This window comes from Lissotriton vulgaris, chromosome 1_2 (assembly GCF_964263255.1).
Source record: "Lissotriton vulgaris chromosome 1_2, aLisVul1.2, whole genome shotgun sequence".
Taxonomy (NCBI): domain Eukaryota; kingdom Metazoa; phylum Chordata; class Amphibia; order Caudata; family Salamandridae; genus Lissotriton; species Lissotriton vulgaris.
Window position 1 is genome coordinate 324235975 of NC_141686.1, and position 20177 is coordinate 324256151.

At 47.9% G+C, this 20177-nt stretch overlaps 1 protein-coding gene across 1 annotated transcript in view; it reads left to right on the forward strand.

The window, feature by feature from the left end:
• LOC147736630 (T-box transcription factor TBX1) overlaps positions 1 to 20177 on the forward strand; it is a 49472-nt gene that overhangs the window by 17178 nt on the left and 12117 nt on the right. The window contains exons 3-4 of the mRNA XM_086953792.1: positions 4585 to 4756; positions 10019 to 10174. Coding sequence (XP_086809918.1) covers positions 4585 to 4756; positions 10019 to 10174 — 328 coding nt within the window. The remainder of the gene's footprint in view (positions 1 to 4584; positions 4757 to 10018; positions 10175 to 20177) is intronic.

The window sequence follows — 20177 nt, forward strand, 5'->3', positions numbered from 1 at the left end:
AGACAATACAAGTGCATAGCATATAGCAACAGTGTTGCTTCGGTCAAGGTAGAATTCAGTCTCCTGGAGAGGGTTCCCAGGCGCATCGGGCTTCAGGAGCCAGCTGGCTTGTCTTAGCTTCTGCGCAGTGAGGTTTCTCCCAGGTCACATGACAGGGTTCAGAGGAGCTTCAGTATGGCGTAGCTCATGTTTTCCCCCAGCCCCAGAGACGCGGTACATGAAAAGTAAGCGAGAACAAATTAGAATCATACATAAAAATGATCACACTGTATACCGTGATAGATTTTAACACACCCCTTACTTTATAATATCTATAGTATTAAAGTTTAGTGCAAAAAGACAGATAGGCGAAAGCAGCGGTAGCAAGCAGAGAGCGTGGTGAGAGACAAGCGGCCATATTTGCATCAGTGCGCATGAGCAATACAATCCCTCCAAAATGCGAGTGCGTCACATCACATGGGTATGACCGACGCATGCGCAGACTGGATTTCTGCGAAGCAGCCATTTCCATAGTGCTAGCATTGTTAGGATGAAAAGACACACAGGCAAGCCTCTCGGGGACTCCCGCGTGTTGGGGAAAATGCTAAATAAACGACGGACAGTTGGATTAATATGATTATAAGATAGGCGAGGTTCATGAATGAGAACAGGTCGCTTTACGTGCGAATCCTTGCTCCATCACAGGTACTATCCCATTAAAAGCATTGGAGCAGTGCTGAGAAGTGTTGGTGCCATTCCTTCCACATGAAAGAAGTGCTGTCACTGAGTACCTGACAGCACCTGCTCATTTAAAGCACTAGGCATAGTGAAACCCCTGCAGAATGAAACAATGACCAGAGGGGCCTGTGGCGAGGCCTAATGTGAGGCAACTAACACCCTCAACCAATCAATCGAAGCCTTATAAAGCACAACTATTTCCCTGTGAGGGTCTCAAGGCGCTGGGGTGGGGAGGAGCTGTTTCTGCGGTTCAGTAAAAGCGCCAGGTCTCGCTGCACGGTCATACTGTGTAAAGAGGGGCTGGTTCATCATTAAATAGTCAAACCAGAAGTGAGCGTGTTAAATCTGTGCATTGAGAGGGAATCCCTCAGAAGCACAGAAATGTGCTTCTAGGCACATTACAATAGGCCCTGCCTTTTGCCCCAGAGGCAGTAATCAGGAGGCGGGGGAGGGGGAGGCAGGTGAGAGTTGAGTTTGTCCAGGTCTTGGAACAATCATTACTTGGTTAGACAAACCATTCACACCTGACACGCACTGAGTACATACAGTGCTAATAAGTAATCAGTGTCTGTAATTAGCAAGCAAAAAGATATATCAAAAACAGTGACATGCCAGCCGTGTTGGCAAGTCACTTTGGAATGGTTGTGTATTTAACTATCAAAATATCACACCCATATATTGTGGGTGCTCATATGGTCTATCCTTTGTGCTCAAATAGTGTGTCATGAACAAGCCACACACTGTAATGGGTGACACCACTCGTAAAATAACAACCGTGAAACAAGACAACACATGACAGTGCCTCATTTCTCCAAAACCAGACACAAAGATTCAAGGTCAACAACACCCTGTCCAAACCCGTCCCAGTAATGTTGGGAGTCCCGCAAGGGTCCTCACTATACCGACATTGTTTAATCTTTTCATGGAACCTCTCACCGAAAATGCTACGCGCGTCTAACGTGCAATATCACATGTACGCTGACGACACACAACTTTACCTTAAGCTCCACACCCCAGAAGACATGAAACTGCTCAACACGGATGTATGACGTTACAACGCATACTTTTACCACTCATACCATTACAACGCGGTTTTTACAACGCATACCATTACAACGCATAGCGCTTTGGGGTGCTGGATAGTGAATAGTTTAATTTACTATTCCAACTCCAGTCCCCGTGGACACTAGGGAAGGTGTTGGATAGTAAATTAAACGTATTCCCTATCCTAGAGCGCCCCCCAGCGCAATGCGTTGTAATGGTTTGCGTTGTAATGACTGCATTGTAATGGTAGTGCGTGGTAAAAGATTTGTTGTAAGGGTTGTATACCGCTCAACACACCACTTGGGAATACCCAGACATGGCTGGCAGAAAACCATCTCAAATTGAATGCCCTAAAAACCGAATTCCTCCTAATAGCTCCACCCGCCAAAGCCCCCATAAGGCAAGACTGGATCAAACATCTTACGGCACTCAACGTTTGACCAACCATTGTGGATTCTGCGAAATCACTGGGAATAACTCTTGACAGTAACCTCAATATGCAAAAACACATCAGCAATGCAACAAAGGGACCAAACTTCTGGATAAACACACTGATGAAGCTGAAACCCTTCCCACCACTCAATGACTTCAAGCAGGCGGTACAAGCTCTAGTTATCTCTCGTGTGGAGTATGGAATTGTCTCTCTGTGCGGCCTTCCTAAAGCGACAACTGCACCTCTAAGAGCTTCAATAAATGCTGCAGCGAGACTCATCACTGGATCGAAAAGAAGTTCCCACATTTCCCCAGACTTAAAATCCTTGAAATGGCTACCGCTGGAAGCCAGAATTCATTTGTGTATGACGCATAAAGCCCTGCATCACAAAGCACCCAGCGATCTGGCACAGAAACTGACGGTCTCTGGTGGGATAAAATCTTCAAGAAGTGCAGAAAACCTAATACTGAAACCACAAAGAATTAACAAGAAGAAAACATACAAACAAACCTTCTCTGGGATGGCGTCCAGGATATGGAATGCCTTACCCCCAAAAATAAGACTTAACTCTTCCGCTGCTTCTTTCAAAAAGGAAGTAAAATCGATTCTCGTGGAGAAGTGTGGCTCAGGGGTTAGAGGCAGCAGACCCGGAAGCTGAGATCGGTCCTGGACCAGGGTTCAATTCCCCGCCTCGGCGGGTCTTGGGTTCAAAAATTCCACAGACTCGATAATTCTCGTTCCGGTGCCTACTCGACTCATGGGTTCACACTCTGCGACTCTGGGCAATAGCTTGCTTAATCTCCACTACGGCCCCTCGCGGCGGGATGCCTGGCTTTCACCTTGTGGATACCCTGCTGGGGTTATCTCACAGGGGAATACCAGGACGGGTTCCCAAGGCAAGCGCCTTGATGCCTGCGGGTGATACGTGCGCTATATAAATCGCAATACATTTACATACATACATTTACAATTCACCTGAGCATAGTCTAAAGAAATTTCAAGACCAAACGTACCGCGCTACTAATCCTTACTATGACAAGGGACCATCTAGACAACCTAGACATTATATCTACCCTTTACCTTCCTCAACGGGATTATTCTGTGGTGTACATTACTGCTTCACTTTTCCAAGATGTTATGCATATGAGTTTAACTTGCATTTAATTGATATATAAAGAACCTTACTTACTGTAAAGCGTTCTGATTTCCGCAAGGGTCTTGTTTGCGCTCTATAAAACTTTCAAAATAAATAGAAAGGACAATCCATGTGACGTACTTCTGTACTTGCTATATTATTGCATCATGGTCAAGGCCAGGGGTAGAGGGGCTTGTACTCACACTCTAAAAGAGGGATGGAGAAAAAAGGTCTACAGATCATGTACTCTTTTTGCTGATTAACAGGTGGGTAGCATACTCCATCTGCACAAAAACAAGAGAAGCCCCCAGCCACTTACTTAGTCAAAGCCACCTCTGGTACAGTAACCTACGTCTCTACCTGGAGACCGCATACTAACGGGTGCATACCAGGGCATTAATCCTAGGACTTCTGGGACCGTAACCAAGAGGTCTGGGGTCAATTCTAGGATTTCGGGGACAGTAACTAAGAGGTCTGGCATAAATTCTTGGACAAAACCCACTGGGGGGGGGGGGGTGTAAATTCCACTGCATCTACCAGACTAATTAAGGGATCTGTTTTTTTTTAGGGTGTCACAAATATTTGCTGGGACAGTAATTACTGGGCCTGGGGGACATTCTGAAAATATGGGGGCAGTACACAGTCAATTCGGGGCTTCTTGACCACTGACCAGGGAGCTTACGACTCCTCTGGCTGTACCTAAGGGGGGGAGACCGATTCCAATACTCCTTGAACAGCCCCTTGTTGTAAGTCCATCATCCAACACCGAATAAATAAATAAATAAATACAAAAACAAGGAGAAATGGAGTCAACCCTAGAATGCCTGCTACAGGAAGTAAGGTGTCTGTCTGCATACTACAACCCTCTGAAGCATAGTAAGTGAGCCTGGGGTCACTTCTAGGACTCCAGGGACGGGAACCAGGTATACAGGGGCTGATTCTAAGACTCCTGGGATTGTATTTACTTGTCTGGGGACAGTTCTATGACTCACAGGACAGTGAGCATGGGGACAGGTTCATTTTTCAGACTCCTGAGACAGTACCCTGGTGTGCTGCCGCTGGTTCTAAGACTCCTGGCACTGTCCTTACTGGTCTTGGGCGAGTTCTGTGACTCGCGGGGCCGAAAGCAGCAGGTCAGGTTCATTTTTGGGACTCCTGGGACAGTGACCCTCACCTGGGACACTGCTTGTACACTAACCATCGCATGTGATAATATGCTGCTGAACCTTGTCTCCTGCCCTTGTTCTTCCTGCAGGTACGCCTTCCATACCTCGTCATGGCTGGTGGCTGGGAAGGCCGACCCTGCCACTCCGGGCAGAGTGCACTTCCACCCAGACTCCCCTGCCAAGGGCGGCCAGTGGATGCGGCAGATCGTGTCCTTCGACAAACTGAAGCTTACGAACAACTTGCTGGATGACAACGGACATGTGAGTACCGCCGCGGGCGCTGCGACGCGGGTGTCAAGGTGGACTTGGGAGTATAGACGTGGCAGGAAGTAGCGCTTTACAAAACCCTGTAAATAAATAAGCACTCTGGTACCGATTCACAGAATGAACTTAAGACTCAATCCTAAACTTACTACTATTTTGGTATTCACAGAATGCCCTTACTACTTTTGGCATTCACAGAATGAACTTACTACTTTTGGTATTCACAGAAGTTAGGAGTTTGTTTTAAGCTTGTCTTAAGACAGACTTAAGACAGACTTAAGTTAGGATTTTGTCTTAAGTCTGTCTTAAGTCTGTCTTTAGTCTGTTTTACAGACAAAATCCTAACTTTTGTGAATACCAAAGGTAGTAAATCCATTCTGTGAATACCAAAAGTAGTAAGTTCATTCTGTGAATGCCAAAAGTAGTAAGTGCATTCTGTGAATACCAAAATAGTAGTAAGTTTAGGATTGAGTCTTAAGTTCATTCTGTGAATCGGGCCCTCTGCTATGTAAGAGAGTTGAGGTGACAACATAGTGCTTTACGAAACTAAATACATTTAAAAAATAAATGTCCTAATTAAGAGAACAATGGTAGCGTGTAGCCTGGCTTTAGCGCCGGTGGCGCATGGTACGACAGGCTTTTTTGGCGCCCCCTGACCTCCTCCATGAATTCCCTCACTACCTCTCTCCAACAGTGACCCTCATCTCTCCGCAGCCTCTCTCACGTAGATTCCATTTTTAGATTTCGCCTGCACACTTTTTGCGCTGTGCTTATAAAATCTAATGTGTTTAATATAAATCTTAAAAGGGGCTTACTTCCCGCCCTTACTTTTTATTGGTTTGTGTGCTGAATTTTGGCTTACAGACAAGAAATGCTTTTAACTTATTTTCTGTACAATTCAGGATAAATTCAGCAATACCATTCTTCTAAGTCTTTGAATGATATTTAATCAATTCCTAGCAATATTTATGCACCCATAACTATTGCAATGTTATCTTATGGGGTTAGGTATCTACAATGGGGAAAATGAAATGTGCAATTTTTCCATCACTAGGGCAAACATCTTTTATAAAGACCCTGCTTGCAGTTACACTACCCCCACCCCTGGGACACCTAGGGGAGACCTTGGGGGTCCTGAATGTGAAAAAAATAATGTGGATGATTCTCATGCCACAATTCTCCCGGCGCCAAAGTCGATTTTGGGAGGGACATTACTCACTGGGGGAAGTGAAATGTGCAATTTCTCTATTCCCAGGGCATTTTAAACATCTTTTATAAACAGGGGCGGTGCGTCCATTAGGGCGCTTGGGCGTTGCCCTGCCAATTTGAGCCACTCGCGACTGAGTTGACTTGACTCACTCACATCATTTATTTTAATATTTGCAGCCGCCGGAGGCAGTCAGCTCAGAAGGGGGCGGGGCAGCAGGAGTTCAGTCCAGGGCCTGTCTCATCATGACATCGATACGGTTGGCGGAGCGCACAGCAAGAGTGCGCATGTTCTGTTTAGGGCTTAAAACCTTTAGTGGTTGTTCCATGCCACTCTTCTAATGAGCAGCCTAGTGCGCATGTTCGGGCTGGTTGCAAAATTCTTTAAACCCTAAACAGAACATGCGCACTACTACCTGAGATGCAGGCGTCACTTGCCAGCCAGGAGCAACGAGCGGCGAGACAGACACACCCCGTGCTATGGTACAGTTCTTTGCTGTTTAAACTGAAATTGCTTGCCAACAGCACCGCCATTCACCCAGTGCCCGCCTGTACAGGCGAAGACCATTACAAGAGAATTTGGTGACGTCATTATGCGATCCCTGCTGAGTTTGTCCCTTGAGATACAGATGACGCCGGACAGCGGATGTCCCGTGACCGTTCCCTTGAGAAATCAGGGATTGCCGTTGGATTTCTCGTGTAATTCCCTACTTCCTTAAAATGTGATGAGCAGTCGAAACCGGTAAATGGTGCAGGTGTATTTTAGTAAGAGTGTCGTATGCTCCACTGTGTAATGTTGTATATGTGTGCGTTTCTCTGTGCGTTCTCCGGTCTGAAGTAGCCGAATGGATGGATGCTTGAATGAATGGTGCACTGAATTATTTTTGAATTGTTTCTTTTAGTTGGGAGCACAACTAATTTTAGGTTAAACCAGTTTTTTAAGAACGTGAAGTAGAAAATGCTGTATTTGTGGAGGAGATTATGGGACAGTTAATAAGGGGTGCCCATCACAAAGACAGCGTGCTTCCGTGTACAAACCCGTTTATGGTGTCAGTAGTGTTACATCTGTAACTGCGAAAAGAATACGAAAGTGTTTTGTTTAAATTCGGGCAATAAAATGGGTTACAGGTAATAGGAACGTATAGAGATGAGGGGACCCGGTCACTTATAAAAACACACATTAAATGAAGAACGCAGCAGCATGAATCAGAAAAAGTAGGAGGGAAGTAAAGGGCGCGCGAGAGCAGACAACGGAAAAAATGTGCCTGATGCAGAGCCCTGCAGGTTGCAGTTTTGATTCATGCAAGGCCTAAGATAGTATTCCATCTTCCAGGTCGATACATGAGAACCTCTCTTAAAGGATATGGTATCATGGGTTATTTACAGTGCTCAGAAATTGAAATATACACGGAACATTTTCAATGTTAATTATTTATAAAAAATACATGGCAGCAAGTGTTCTATATTGTTTTACAGTGATTTGAACAGTGACATATTTTCATCAAACTGGCCTCACAGCACTGTCAGAGTTTGAATGCCTTACAGCCTGCATATGTTGATTCGTTCTCCATACGCCCTACCAGTTTCAAATTCCACCAGCCGCCACTGCTTATAAGTACATGACCCTCCACCCCCTGGGGCACCTAGGGAGACCCTGGGGGTACCTAATATGTAGAAATAAAATAGATGATCACTTTTTAGGTGCTCCTACCACCAAAGTCGAGTTTGGGTAAAATGCACATTTGAGAACAGTGCTGCAGAGCAGGACTGATTTTAACACAACCTCGTGGCGCTCGGCAGTGCACACATGCAAGTGCAGCAAGGCTGCTGGGCGCTGAACTTCCAACCTCTATTATATACTAGGGACTGATAGGTAGTTTTAATCCTCCGTGCTGGGGACTTATAGGGTAACTTATGCCAATTATAGGTGTACCCTAACACATAGTGTACCCAAATGCACATGTGTGTGTTTGTGTTTTAACATAGCAGTGTTCCTGACTAGCAGAGCACGGGACGCAGTCAGAGTCCGCTACCACCAGTTGCAGTCATTAAAAAAGAGGAGGTTCACAGGGCACACAGGATGACTTTGCTGCAGGTGTTGAATGAAAGCCCTGCTTTCCCTGTACCTCTTCCTTTTATTGATTCCAAACATGTGGACCAAACAGTTAACACTGTCCTGATCCATACATAAAAAGGAAAAAAAAATAACTGACGGCCCGAATTTCAGAATGAACTTTAGCCTCAATCCTAAACTTACTACTATTTTGGTATTCACAGAATGAACTTACTACTTTTGGTATTCACAGAAGTTAGGATTTTGTCTTAAGTCTGTCGAAAGACTAATTTAAGACAAAATCCTAACTTCTGTGAATGCCAAAATAGTACGGCAGTGCAAAGAGCTGCCTTGCGCTATTTTGATACAGGAAGGCGCTACATAGATGGAGAATGGACGTTTCAAGGCACCCACCAGTGGGTTCCAGCGGATTACCAGAGTTACAAAAACTTTTAAGCCTGGTAATGCATCAAAAGTCTCCACCTCCCTGAAGCAGGCGTAACAAGGAGAACTATCTTTATCTCTCCTCGTTGTGTCTTCTTTCTGTTGTGTAACGTCAATGCACACCAGAGAAGCTTTACAGCCCAAAACAATATACAAAGACACACTTGGACCAAAGGAGGAAAGGCAGAAACACAAGAATACTCAACTCATTCCACACAGATGCATGATGGGAGCTATTAAGCTGAAGGTAAAAATAAATTAGCATAACTCATAGAAACAATAGGATTGCATGGAGTGATACACCTGTAGACCTGAACATATACAGCTGTGGCACACCTGGAGAGCAACGTACGAGCTCTTCAAACACACGAGGATTACAACTACAACTCACAGAATGCACTGAATACTCGTGTGAACTGCACTTTCTATACACATAGGAGCAGTGTAACACATATGAAGTGAACACCTGCAGTACACACACAGACCACATGAGGCCGTGACGCCCAGAGGTGAAATACACCTGTAATCCACCGAGAACAAGAACCGCAGGGCGGCAGGGTTACCTACAGGACACACACAGACCACATGAGGTCGCGACACCTAGAGGTGAAATACACCTGTAATCCACCGAGAACAAGAACCGCAGGGCTGCAGGGTTACCTACAGGACACACACAGACCACATGAGGGTGCGACACCTAGAGGTGAAATACACCTGTAATCCACCGAGAACAAGAACCGCAGGGCTGCAGGGTTACCTACAGGACACACACAGGCCACACCAGGGGGTGACATCCAGAGGTGAAATACACCTGTAATCCACCGAGAACAAGAACCGCAGGGTTACTGGGTCACCTGCAGTACACACACAGACCACATGAGGGCGCGACGCCTAGAGGTGAAATACACCTGTAATCCACTGAGAACAAGAACCGCAGGGCTGCAGGGTTACCTACAGGACACACACAGGCCACACCAGGGGGTGACATCCAGAGGTGAAATACACCTGTAATCCACCGAGAACAAGAACCGCAGGGTTACTGGGTCACCTGCAGTACACACACAGACCACATGAGGGCGCGACACCTAGAGGTGAAATACACCTGTAATCCACCGAGAACAAGAACTGCAGGGCTGCAGGGTTACCTACAGGACACACACAGGCCACACCAGGGGGTGACATCCAGAGGTGAAATACACCTGTAATCCACAGAGAACAAGAACTGCAGGGTTACTGGGTCACCTGCAGTACACACACAGACCACATGAGGGCGCGACACCTAGAGGTGAAATACACCTGTAATCCACCGAGAACAAGAACCGCAGGGCTGCAGGGTTACCTACAGGACACACACAGGCCAACCAGGGGGTGACATCCAGAGGTGAAATACACTTGTAATCCACAGAGAAAAAGAACTGCAGGGTTACTGGGTCACCTGCTTCTGTACAATCCAAACTCTGTGGCCGGTGCATCTCTTTCAGATGGTCCTGGGCCGGATGAAGTCCTGGAGCGAGCCCGGTCTGCCCCATCTCACACACCTTTGTATCCCCTCCCAGATCATCCTGAACTCCATGCACCGATACCAGCCCCGCTTCCACGTGGTGTTCGTGGACCCCCGGAAGGACAGCGAGCGGTACGCAGAGCAGAACTTCAAGACCTTTGTCTTTGAGGAGACCCGCTTCACCGCCGTGACAGCCTACCAGAACCACAGGGTAAGGAGAGAACCACAGGGTAAGGAGAGAACCACAGGCTAAGGAGAGAAACACAGGTTAAGGAGAGAAACACAGGGTAAGAAGAGAACAGCAGGGGAGGAAGAGAACCACAGGGTAATGAGAGAACCATGTTGTTAAGGAGAGAACCACAGGGTAAGAAGAGAACAGCAGGAGAGGAAGAGAACCACAGGGTAATGAGAGAACCATGTTGGTAAGGAGAGAACCACAGGGTAAGAAGAGAACCGGAGGGGAAAGAGAGAACCACAGAGTAAGGAGAGAACCACAGGGGAGTAAGAGAACCACAGGGTAATGAGAGAACCATGTTGGTAAGGAGAGAACCACAGGGTAAGGAGAGAACCACAGAGTAAGAAGAGAACAGCAGGGTAAGAAGAGAACCACAAGGTAAGGAGAGAACCACAAGGTAAAGAGAGAACCATAGGGTAGGAAGAGAACCACAGAGTAAGGAGAGAACCACAGAGTAAGAAGAGAACAGCAGGGTAAGGAGAAAACCACAGGGTAATAAGAGAACCACAGGGTAAGAAGAGAACCGGAGGGTAAGAAGAGAACCACAGGGTAAGGAGAGAACCACAGGGTAAGAAGAGAACCACAAGGTAAAGAGAGAACCACAGGGTAGGAAGAGAACCACAGAGTAAGGAGAGAACCACAGAGTAAGAAGAGAACAGCAGGGTAAGGAGAAAACCACAGGGTAATAAGAGAACCACAGGGTAAGGAGAGAACCACAGGGTAAGAAGAGAACCACAGGGTAAGGAGAGAACCGCAGGGTAAGAAGAGAACCACAAGGTAAAGAGAGAACCACAGGGTAGGAAGAGAACCACAGGGTAAGGAGAGAACCACAGAGTAAGAAGAGAACAGCAGGGTAAGGAGAAAACCACAGGGTAAGAAGAGAACCACAGGGTAAGAAGAGAACCGGAGGGCGAGGAGAGAACCACAGAGTAAGGAGAGAACCACAGGGGAGGTAGAGAACCACAGGGTAATGCGAGAACCATGTTGGTAAGGAGAGAACCACAGGGTTAGAAGAGAACCTGAGGGCAAGGAGAGAACCACAGAGTAAGGAGAGAACCACAGGGGAGTAAGAGAACCACAGGGTAATGAGAGAACCATGTTGGTAAGGAGAGAACCACAGGGTAAGGAGAGAAACACAGGGTAAGAAGAGAACCATAGAGTAAGAAGAGAACAGCAGGGTAAGAAGAGAACCACAAGGTAAGGAGAGAACCACAAGGTAAAGAGAGAACCATAGGGTAGGAAGAGAACCAGAGAGTAAGGAGAGAACCACAGAGTAAGAAGAGAACAGCAGGGTAAGGAGAAAACCACAGGGTAAGAAGAGAACCACAGGGTAAGAAGAGAACCGGAGGGCAAGGAGAGAACCACAGAGTAAGGAGAGAACCACAGGGGAGGTAGAGAACCACAGGGTAATGAGAGAACCATGTTGGTAAGGAGAGAACCACAGGGTAAGAAGAGAACCGGAGGGCAAGGAGAGAACCACAGAGTAAGGAGAGAACCACAGGGGAGTAAGAGAACCACAGGGTAATGAGAGAACCATGTTGGTAAGGAGAGAACCACAGGGTAAGGAGAGAAACACAGGGTAAGGAGAGAACCGCAGGGTAAGAAGAGAACCACAGGGCAAGGAGAGAACCAAACGATAGGAAGGAATCCATAGTGTAAGGAGAGTACCACAGGCTAAGAAGAGAACTACGGGGCAAGGAGCGAACCACAGGGTAGGAAGAGAACCACAGGGTAGGGAGAGAACCGCAGGGTAAGGAGAGAACTGCAGGGTAAGGAGAGAACCACAGGGTAAGAAGAGAACTACGGGGTAAGGAGAGAACCGCAGGGTAAGAAGACAACAGCAGGGTAAGAAGAGAACCGGAGGGCAAGGAGAGAACCACAGAGTAAGGAGAGAACCACAGGGGAGGTAGAGAACCACTGGGTAATGAGAGAACCATGTTGGTGAGGAGAGAACCACAGGGTAAGGAGAGAAACACAGGGTAAGGAGAGAACCGCAGGGTAAGGAGGGAACCGCAGGGTAAAGAGAGAACCATAAGTTAAGAAAAGAACCACATTTAGGAAGAGAACCACAGGGTAAGAAGAGAACCGCAGGGTAAGGAGAGAACCACAGGGTAAGAATAGAACCGGAGGGCAATGAGAGAACCACAGGGTAAGAATAGAACCACAAGGGAAAGAGAGAACCACAGGGTAGGAAGAGAACCACAGAGTAAGGAGAGAACCACAGAGTAAGAAGAGAACAGCAGGGTAAGGAGAAAACCACAGGGTAAGAAGAGAACCACAGGGTAAGAAGAGAACCGGAGGGCAAGGAGAGAACCACAGAGTGAGGAGAACCACAAGGTAAAGAGAGAACCACAGGGTAGGAAGAGAACCACAGGGTAAGGAGAGAACCACAGAGTAAGAAGAGAACAGCAGGGTAAGGAGAAAACCACAGGGTAAGAAGAGAACCACAGGGTAAGAAGAGAACCGGAGGGCGAGGAGAGAACCACAGAGTAAGGAGAGAACCACAGGGGAGGTAGAGAACCACGGGGTAATGCGAGAACCATGTTGGTAAGGAGAGAACCACAGGGTAAGAAGAGAACCTGAGGGCAAGGAGAGAACCACAGAGTAAGGAGAGAACCACAGGGGAGTAAGAGAACCACAGGGTAATGAGAGAACCATGTTGGTAAGGAGAGAACCACAGGGTAAGGAGAGAAACACAGGGTAAGAAGAGAACCATAGAGTAAGAAGAGAACAGCAGGGTAAGAAGAGAACCACAAGGTAAGGAGAGAACCACAAGGTAAAGAGAGAACCATAGGGTAGGAAGAGAACCAGAGAGTAAGGAGAGAACCACAGAGTACGAAGAGAACAGCAGGGTAAGGAGAAAACCACAGGGTAAGAAGAGAACCACAGGGTAAGAAGAGAACCGGAGGGCAAGGAGAGAACCACAGAGTAAGGAGAGAACCACAGGGGAGGTAGAGAACCACAGGGTAATGAGAGAACCATGTTGGTAAGGAGAGAACCACAGGGTAAGAAGAGAACCACAGGGCAAGGAGAGAACCAAACGATAGGAAGGAATCCATAGTGTAAGGAGAGTACCACAGGCTAAGAAGAGAACTACGGGGCAAGGAGCGAACCACAGGGTAGGAAGAGAACCACAGGGTAGGGAGAGAACCGCAGGGTAAGGAGAGAACTGCAGGGTAAGGAGAGAACCACAGGGTAAGAAGAGAACTACGGGGTAAGGAGAGAACCGCAGGGTAAGAAGACAACAGCAGGGTAAGAAGAGAACCGGAGGGCAAGGAGAGAACCACAGAGTAAGGAGAGAACCACAGGGGAGGTAGAGAACCACTGGGTAATGAGAGAACCATGTTGGTGAGGAGAGAACCACAGGGTAAGGAGAGAAACACAGGGTAAGGAGAGAACCGCAGGGTAAGGAGGGAACCGCAGGGTAAAGAGAGAACCATAAGTTAAGAAAAGAACCACATTTAGGAAGAGAACCACAGGGTAAGAAGAGAACCGCAGGGTAAGGAGAGAACCACAGGGTAAGAATAGAACCGGAGGGCAATGAGAGAACCACAGGGTAAGAATAGAACCACAAGGGAAAGAGAGAACCACAGGGTAGGAAGAGAACCACAGAGTAAGGAGAGAACCACAGAGTAAGAAGAGAACAGCAGGGTAAGGAGAAAACCACAGGGTAAGAAGAGAACCACAGGGTAAGAAGAGAACCGGAGGGCAAGGAGAGAACCACAGAGTGAGGAGAACCACAAGGTAAAGAGAGAACCACAGGGTAGGAAGAGAACCACAGGGTAAGGAGAGAACCACAGAGTAAGAAGAGAACAGCAGGGTAAGGAGAAAACCACAGGGTAAGAAGAGAACCACAGGGTAAGAAGAGAACCGGAGGGCGAGGAGAGAACCACAGAGTAAGGAGAGAACCACAGGGGAGGTAGAGAACCACGGGGTAATGCGAGAACCATGTTGGTAAGGAGAGAACCACAGGGTAAGAAGAGAACCTGAGGGCAAGGAGAGAACCACAGAGTAAGGAGAGAACCACAGGGGAGTAAGAGAACCACAGGGTAATGAGAGAACCATGTTGGTAAGGAGAGAACCACAGGGTAAGGAGAGAAACACAGGGTAAGAAGAGAACCATAGAGTAAGAAGAGAACAGCAGGGTAAGAAGAGAACCACAAGGTAAGGAGAGAACCACAAGGTAAAGAGAGAACCATAGGGTAGGAAGAGAACCAGAGAGTAAGGAGAGAACCACAGAGTAAGAAGAGAACAGCAGGGTAAGGAGAAAACCACAGGGTAAGAAGAGAACCACAGGGTAAGAAGAGAACCGGAGGGCAAGGAGAGAACCACAGAGTAAGGAGAGAACCACAGGGGAGGTAGAGAACCACAGGGTAATGAGAGAACCATGTTGGTAAGGAGAGAACCACAGGGTAAGAAGAGAACCGGAGGGCAAGGAGAGAACCACAGAGTAAGGAGAGAACCACAGGGGAGTAAGAGAACCACAGGGTAATGAGAGAACCATGTTGGTAAGGAGAGAACCACAGGGTAAGGAGAGAAACACAGGGTAAGGAGAGAACCGCAGGGTAAGAAGAGAACCACAGGGCAAGGAGAGAACCAAAGGATAGGAAGGAATCCATAGTGTAAGGAGAGTACCACAGGCTAAGAAGAGAACTACGGGGCAAGGAGCGAACCACAGGGTAGGAAGAGAACCACAGGGTAGGGAGAGAACCGCAGGGTAAGGAGAGAACTGCAGGGTAAGGAGAGAACCACAGGGTAAGAAGAGAACTACGGGGTAAGGAGAGAACCGCAGGGTAAGAAGACAACAGCAGGGTAAGAAGAGAACCGGAGGGCAAGGAGAGAACCACAGAGTAAGGAGAGAACCACAGGGGAGGTAGAGAACCACTGTGTAATGAGAGAACCATGTTGGTGAGGAGAGAACCACAGGGTAAGGAGAGAAACACAGGGTAAGGAGAGAACCGTAGGGTAAGGAGGGAACCACAGGGTAAAGAGAGAACCATAAGTTAAGAAAAGAACCACATTTAGGAAGAGAACCACAGGGTAAGAAGAGAACCGCAGGGTAAGGAGAGAACCACTGGGTAAGAATAGAACCGGAGGGCAATGAGAGAACCACAGGGTAAGAATAGAACCACAAGGGAAAGAGAGAACCACAGGGTAGGAAGAGAACCACAGAGTAAGGAGAGAACCACAGAGTAAGAAGAGAACAGCAGGGTAAGGAGAAAACCACAGGGTAAGAAGAGAACCACAGGGTAAGAAGAGAACCGGAGGGCAAGGAGAGAACCACAGAGTGAGGAGAGAACCACAGGGGAGGTAGAGAACCACAGGGTAATGAGAGAACCATGTTGGTAAGGAGAGAACCACAGGGTAAGAAGAGAACTACGGGGCAAGGAGCGAACCACAGGGTAGGAAGAGAACCACAGGGTAGGGAGAGAACCGCAGGGTAAGGAGAGAACTGCAGGGTAAGGAGAGAACCACAGGGTAAGAAGAGAACTACGGGGTAAGGAGAGAACCGCAGGGTAAGAAGACAACAGCAGGGTAAGAAGAGAACCGGAGGGCAAGGAGAGAACCACAGAGTAAGGAGAGAACCACAGGGGAGGTAGAGAACCACTGGGTAATGAGAGAACCATGTTGGTGAGGAGAGAACCACAGGGTAAGGAGAGAAACACAGGGTAAGGAGAGAACCGCAGGGTAAGGAGGGAACCGCAGGGTAAAGAGAGAACCATAAGTTAAGAAAAGAACCACATTCAGGAAGAGAACCACAGGGTAAGAAGAGAACCGCAGGGTAAGGAGAGAACCACAGGGTAAGAATAGAACCGGAGGGCAATGAGAGAACCACAGGGTAAGAATAGAACCACAAGGGAAAGAGAGAACCACAGGGTAGGAAGAGAACCACAGAGTAAGGAGAGAACCACAGAGTAAGAAGAGAACAGCAGGGTAAGGAGAAAACCACAGGGTAAGAAGAGAACCACAGTGTAAGAAGAGAACCGGAGGGCAAGGAGAGAACCACAGAGTGAGGAGAGAACCACAGGGGAGGTAGAGAACCACAGGGTAATGAGAGAACCATGTTGGTAAGGAGAGAACCACAGGGTAAGAAGAGAACCAGAGGGCAAGGAGAGAACCACAGAGTAAGGAGAGAACCACAGGGGAGTAAGAGAACCACAGGGTAATGAGAGAACCATGTTGGTAAGGAGAGAACCACAGGGTAAGGAGAGAAACACAGGGTAAGAAGAGAACCATAGAGTAAGAAGAGAACAGCAGGGTAAGAAGAGAACCACAAGGTAAGGAGAGAACCACAAGGTAAAGAGAGAACCATAGGGTAGGAAGAGAACCACAGAGTAAGGAGAGAACCACAGAGTAAGAAGAGAACAGCAGGGTAAGGAGAAAACCACAGGGTAAGAAGAGAACCACAGGGTAAGAAGAGAACCGGAGGGCAAGGAGAGAACCACAGAGTAAGGAGAGAACCTCAGGGGAGGAAGAGAACCACAGGGTAATGAGAGAACCATGTTGGTAAGGAGAGAACCACAGGGTAAGAAGAGAACCGGAGGGCAAGGAGAGAACCACAGAGTAAGGAGAGAACCACAGGGGAGTAAGAGAACCACAGGGTAATGAGAGAACCATGTTGGTAAGGAGAGAACCACAGGGTAAGGAGAGAAACACAGGGTAAGGAGAGAACGGCAGGGTAAGAAGAGAACCACAGGGCAAGGAGAGAACCAAAGGATAGGAAGGAATCCATAGTGTAAGGAGAGTACCACAGGCTAAGAAGAGAACTACGGGGCAAGGAGCGAACCACAGGGTAGGAAGAGAACCACAGGGTAGGGAGAGTACCGCAGGGTAAGGAGAGAACTGCAGGGTAAGGAGAGAACCACAGGGTAAGAAGAGAACTACGGGGTAAGGAGAGAACCGCAGGGTAAGAAGACAACAGCAGGGTAAGAAGAGAACCGGAGGGCAAGGAGAGAACCACAGAGTAAGGAGAGAACCACAGGGGAGGTAGAGAACCACTGGGTAATGAGAGAACCATGTTGGTGAGGAGAGAACCACAGGGTAAGGAGAGAAACACAGGGTAAGGAGAGAACCGCAGGGTAAGGAGGGAACCGCAGGGTAAAGAGAGAACCATAAGTTAAGAAAAGAACCACATTTAGGAAGAGAACCACAGGGTAAGAAGAGAACCTCAGGGTAAGGAGAGAACCACAGGGTAAGAATAGAACCGGAGGGCAATGAGAGAACCACAGGGTAAGAATAGAACCACAAGGGAAAGAGAGAACCACAGGGTAGGAAGAGAACCACAGAGTAAGGAGAGAACCACAGAGTAAGAAGAGAACAGCAGGGTAAGGAGAAAACCACAGGGTAAGAAGAGAACCACAGGGTAAGAAGAGAACCGGAGGGCAAGGAGAGAACCACAGAGTGAGGAGAACCACAAGGTAAAGAGAGAACCACAGGGTAGGAAGAGAACCACAGGGTAAGGAGAGAACCACAGAGTAAGAAGAGAACAGCAGGGTAAGGAGAAAACCACAGGGTAAGAAGAGAACCACAGGGTAAGAAGAGAACCGGAGGGCGAGGAGAGAACCACAGAGTAAGGAGAGAACCACAGGGGAGGTAGAGAACCACAGGGTAATGCGAGAACCATGTTGGTAAGGAGAGAACCACAGGGTAAGAAGAGAACCTGAGGGCAAGGAGAGAACCACAGAGTAGAGAACCACAGGGGAGTAAGAGAACCACAGGGTAATGAGAGAACCATGTTGGTAAGGAGAGAACCACAGGGTAAGGAGAGAAACACAGGGTAAGAAGAGAACCATAGAGTAAGAAGAGAACAGCAGGGTAAGAAGAGAACCACAAGGTAAGGAGAGAACCACAAGGTAAAGAGAGAACCATAGGGTAGGAAGAGAACCAGAGAGTAAGGAGAGAACCACAGAGTAAGAAGAGAACAGCAGGGTAAGGAGAAAACCACAGGGTAAGAAGAGAACCACAGGGTAAGAAGAGAACCGGAGGGCAAGGAGAGAACCACAGAGTAAGGAGAGAACCACAGGGGAGGTAGAGAACCACAGGGTAATGAGAGAACCATGTTGGTAAGGAGAGAACCACAGGGTAAGAAGAGAACCGGAGGGCAAGGAGAGAACCACAGAGTAAGGAGAGAACCACAGGGGAGTAAGAGAACCACAGGGTAATGAGAGAACCATGTTGGTAAGGAGAGAACCACAGGGTAAGGAGAGAAACACAGGGTAAGGAGAGAACCGCAGGGTAAGAAGAGAACCACAGGGCAAGGAGAGAACCAAAGGATAGGAAGGAATCCATAGTGTAAGGAGAGTACCACAGGCTAAGAAGAGAACTACGGGGCAAGGAGCGAACCACAGGGTAGGAAGAGAACCACAGGGTAGGGAGAGAACCGCAGGGTAAGGAGAGAACTGCAGGGTAAGGAGAGAACCACAGGGTAAGAAGAGAACTACGGGGTAAGGAGAGAACCGCAGGGTAAGAAGACAACAGCAGGGTAAGAAGAGAACCGGAGGGCAAGGAGAGAACCACAGAGTAAGGAGAGAACCACAGGGGAGGTAGAGAACCACTGGGTAATGAGAGAACCATGTTGGTGAGGAGAGAACCACAGGGTAAGGAGAGAAACACAGGGTAAGGAGAGAACCGCAGGGTAAGGAGGGAACCGCAGGGTAAAGAGAGAACCATAAGTTAAGAAAAGAACCACATTTAGGAAGAGAACCACAGGGTAAGAAGAGAACCGCAGGGTAAGGAGAGAACCACAGGGTAAGAATAGAACCGGAGGGCAATGAGAGAACCACAGGGTAAGAATAGAACCACAAGGGAAAGAGAGAACCACAGGGTAGGAAGAGAACCACAGAGTAAGGAGAGAACCACAGAGTAAGAAGAGAACAGCAGGGTAAGGAGAAAACCACAGGGTAAGAAGAGAACCACAGGGTAAGAAGAGAACCGGAGGGCAAGGAGAGAACCACAGAGTGAGGAGAGAACCACAGGGGAGGTAGAGAACCACAGGGTAATGAGAGAACCATGTTGGTAAGGAGAGAACCACAGGGTAAGAAGAGAACCAGAGGGCAAGGAGAGAACCACAGAGTAAGGAGAGAACCACAGGGGAGTAAGAGAACCACAGGGTAATGAGAGAACCATGTTGGTAAGGAGAGAACCACAGGGTAAGGAGAGAAACACAGGGTAAGGAGAGAACCATAGAGTAAGAAGAGAACAGCAGGGTAAGAAGAGAACCACAAGGTAAGGAGAGAACCACAAGGTAAAGAGAGAACCATAGGGTAGGAAGAGAACCACAGAGTAAGGAGAGAACCACAAAGTAAGAAGAGAACAGCAGGGTAAGGAGAAAACCACAGGGTAAGAAGAGAACCACAGGGTAAGAAGAGAACATGAGGGCAAGGAGAGAACCACAGAGTAAGGAGAGAACCACAGGGGAGGTAGAGAACCACAGGGTAATGAGAGAACCATGTTGGTAAGGAGAGAACCACAGGGTAAGAAGAGAACCGGAGGGCAAGGAGAGAACCACAGAGTAAGGAGAGAACCACAGGGGAGTAAGAGAACCACAGGGTAATGAGAGAACCATGTTGGTAAGGAGAGAACCACAGGGTAAGGAGAGAACCACAGGATAGGAAGGAATCTATAGTGTAAGGAGAGTACCACAGGCTAAGAAGAGAACTACGGGGCAAGGAGCGAACCACAGGGTAGGAAGAGAACCACAGGGTAAGGAGAGAACCGCAGGGTAAGGAGAGAACTGCAGGGTAAGGAGAGAACCGCAGGGTAAGAAGAGAACTACGGGGTAAAGAGAGAACCGCAGGGTAAGAAGAAAACAGCAGGGTAAGAAGACAAATGGAGGGTAAGGAGAGAATCACAGGGTAAGGAGAGAACGGCAGGGTAAGGAGTGAACCACAGAGTAAGGAGAGAACCACAGGGTAGGAAGAGACCCACAGGGTAAGGAGAGAACCACAGGGTAAGGACAGAACCGCAAAGAAAGGAGAGA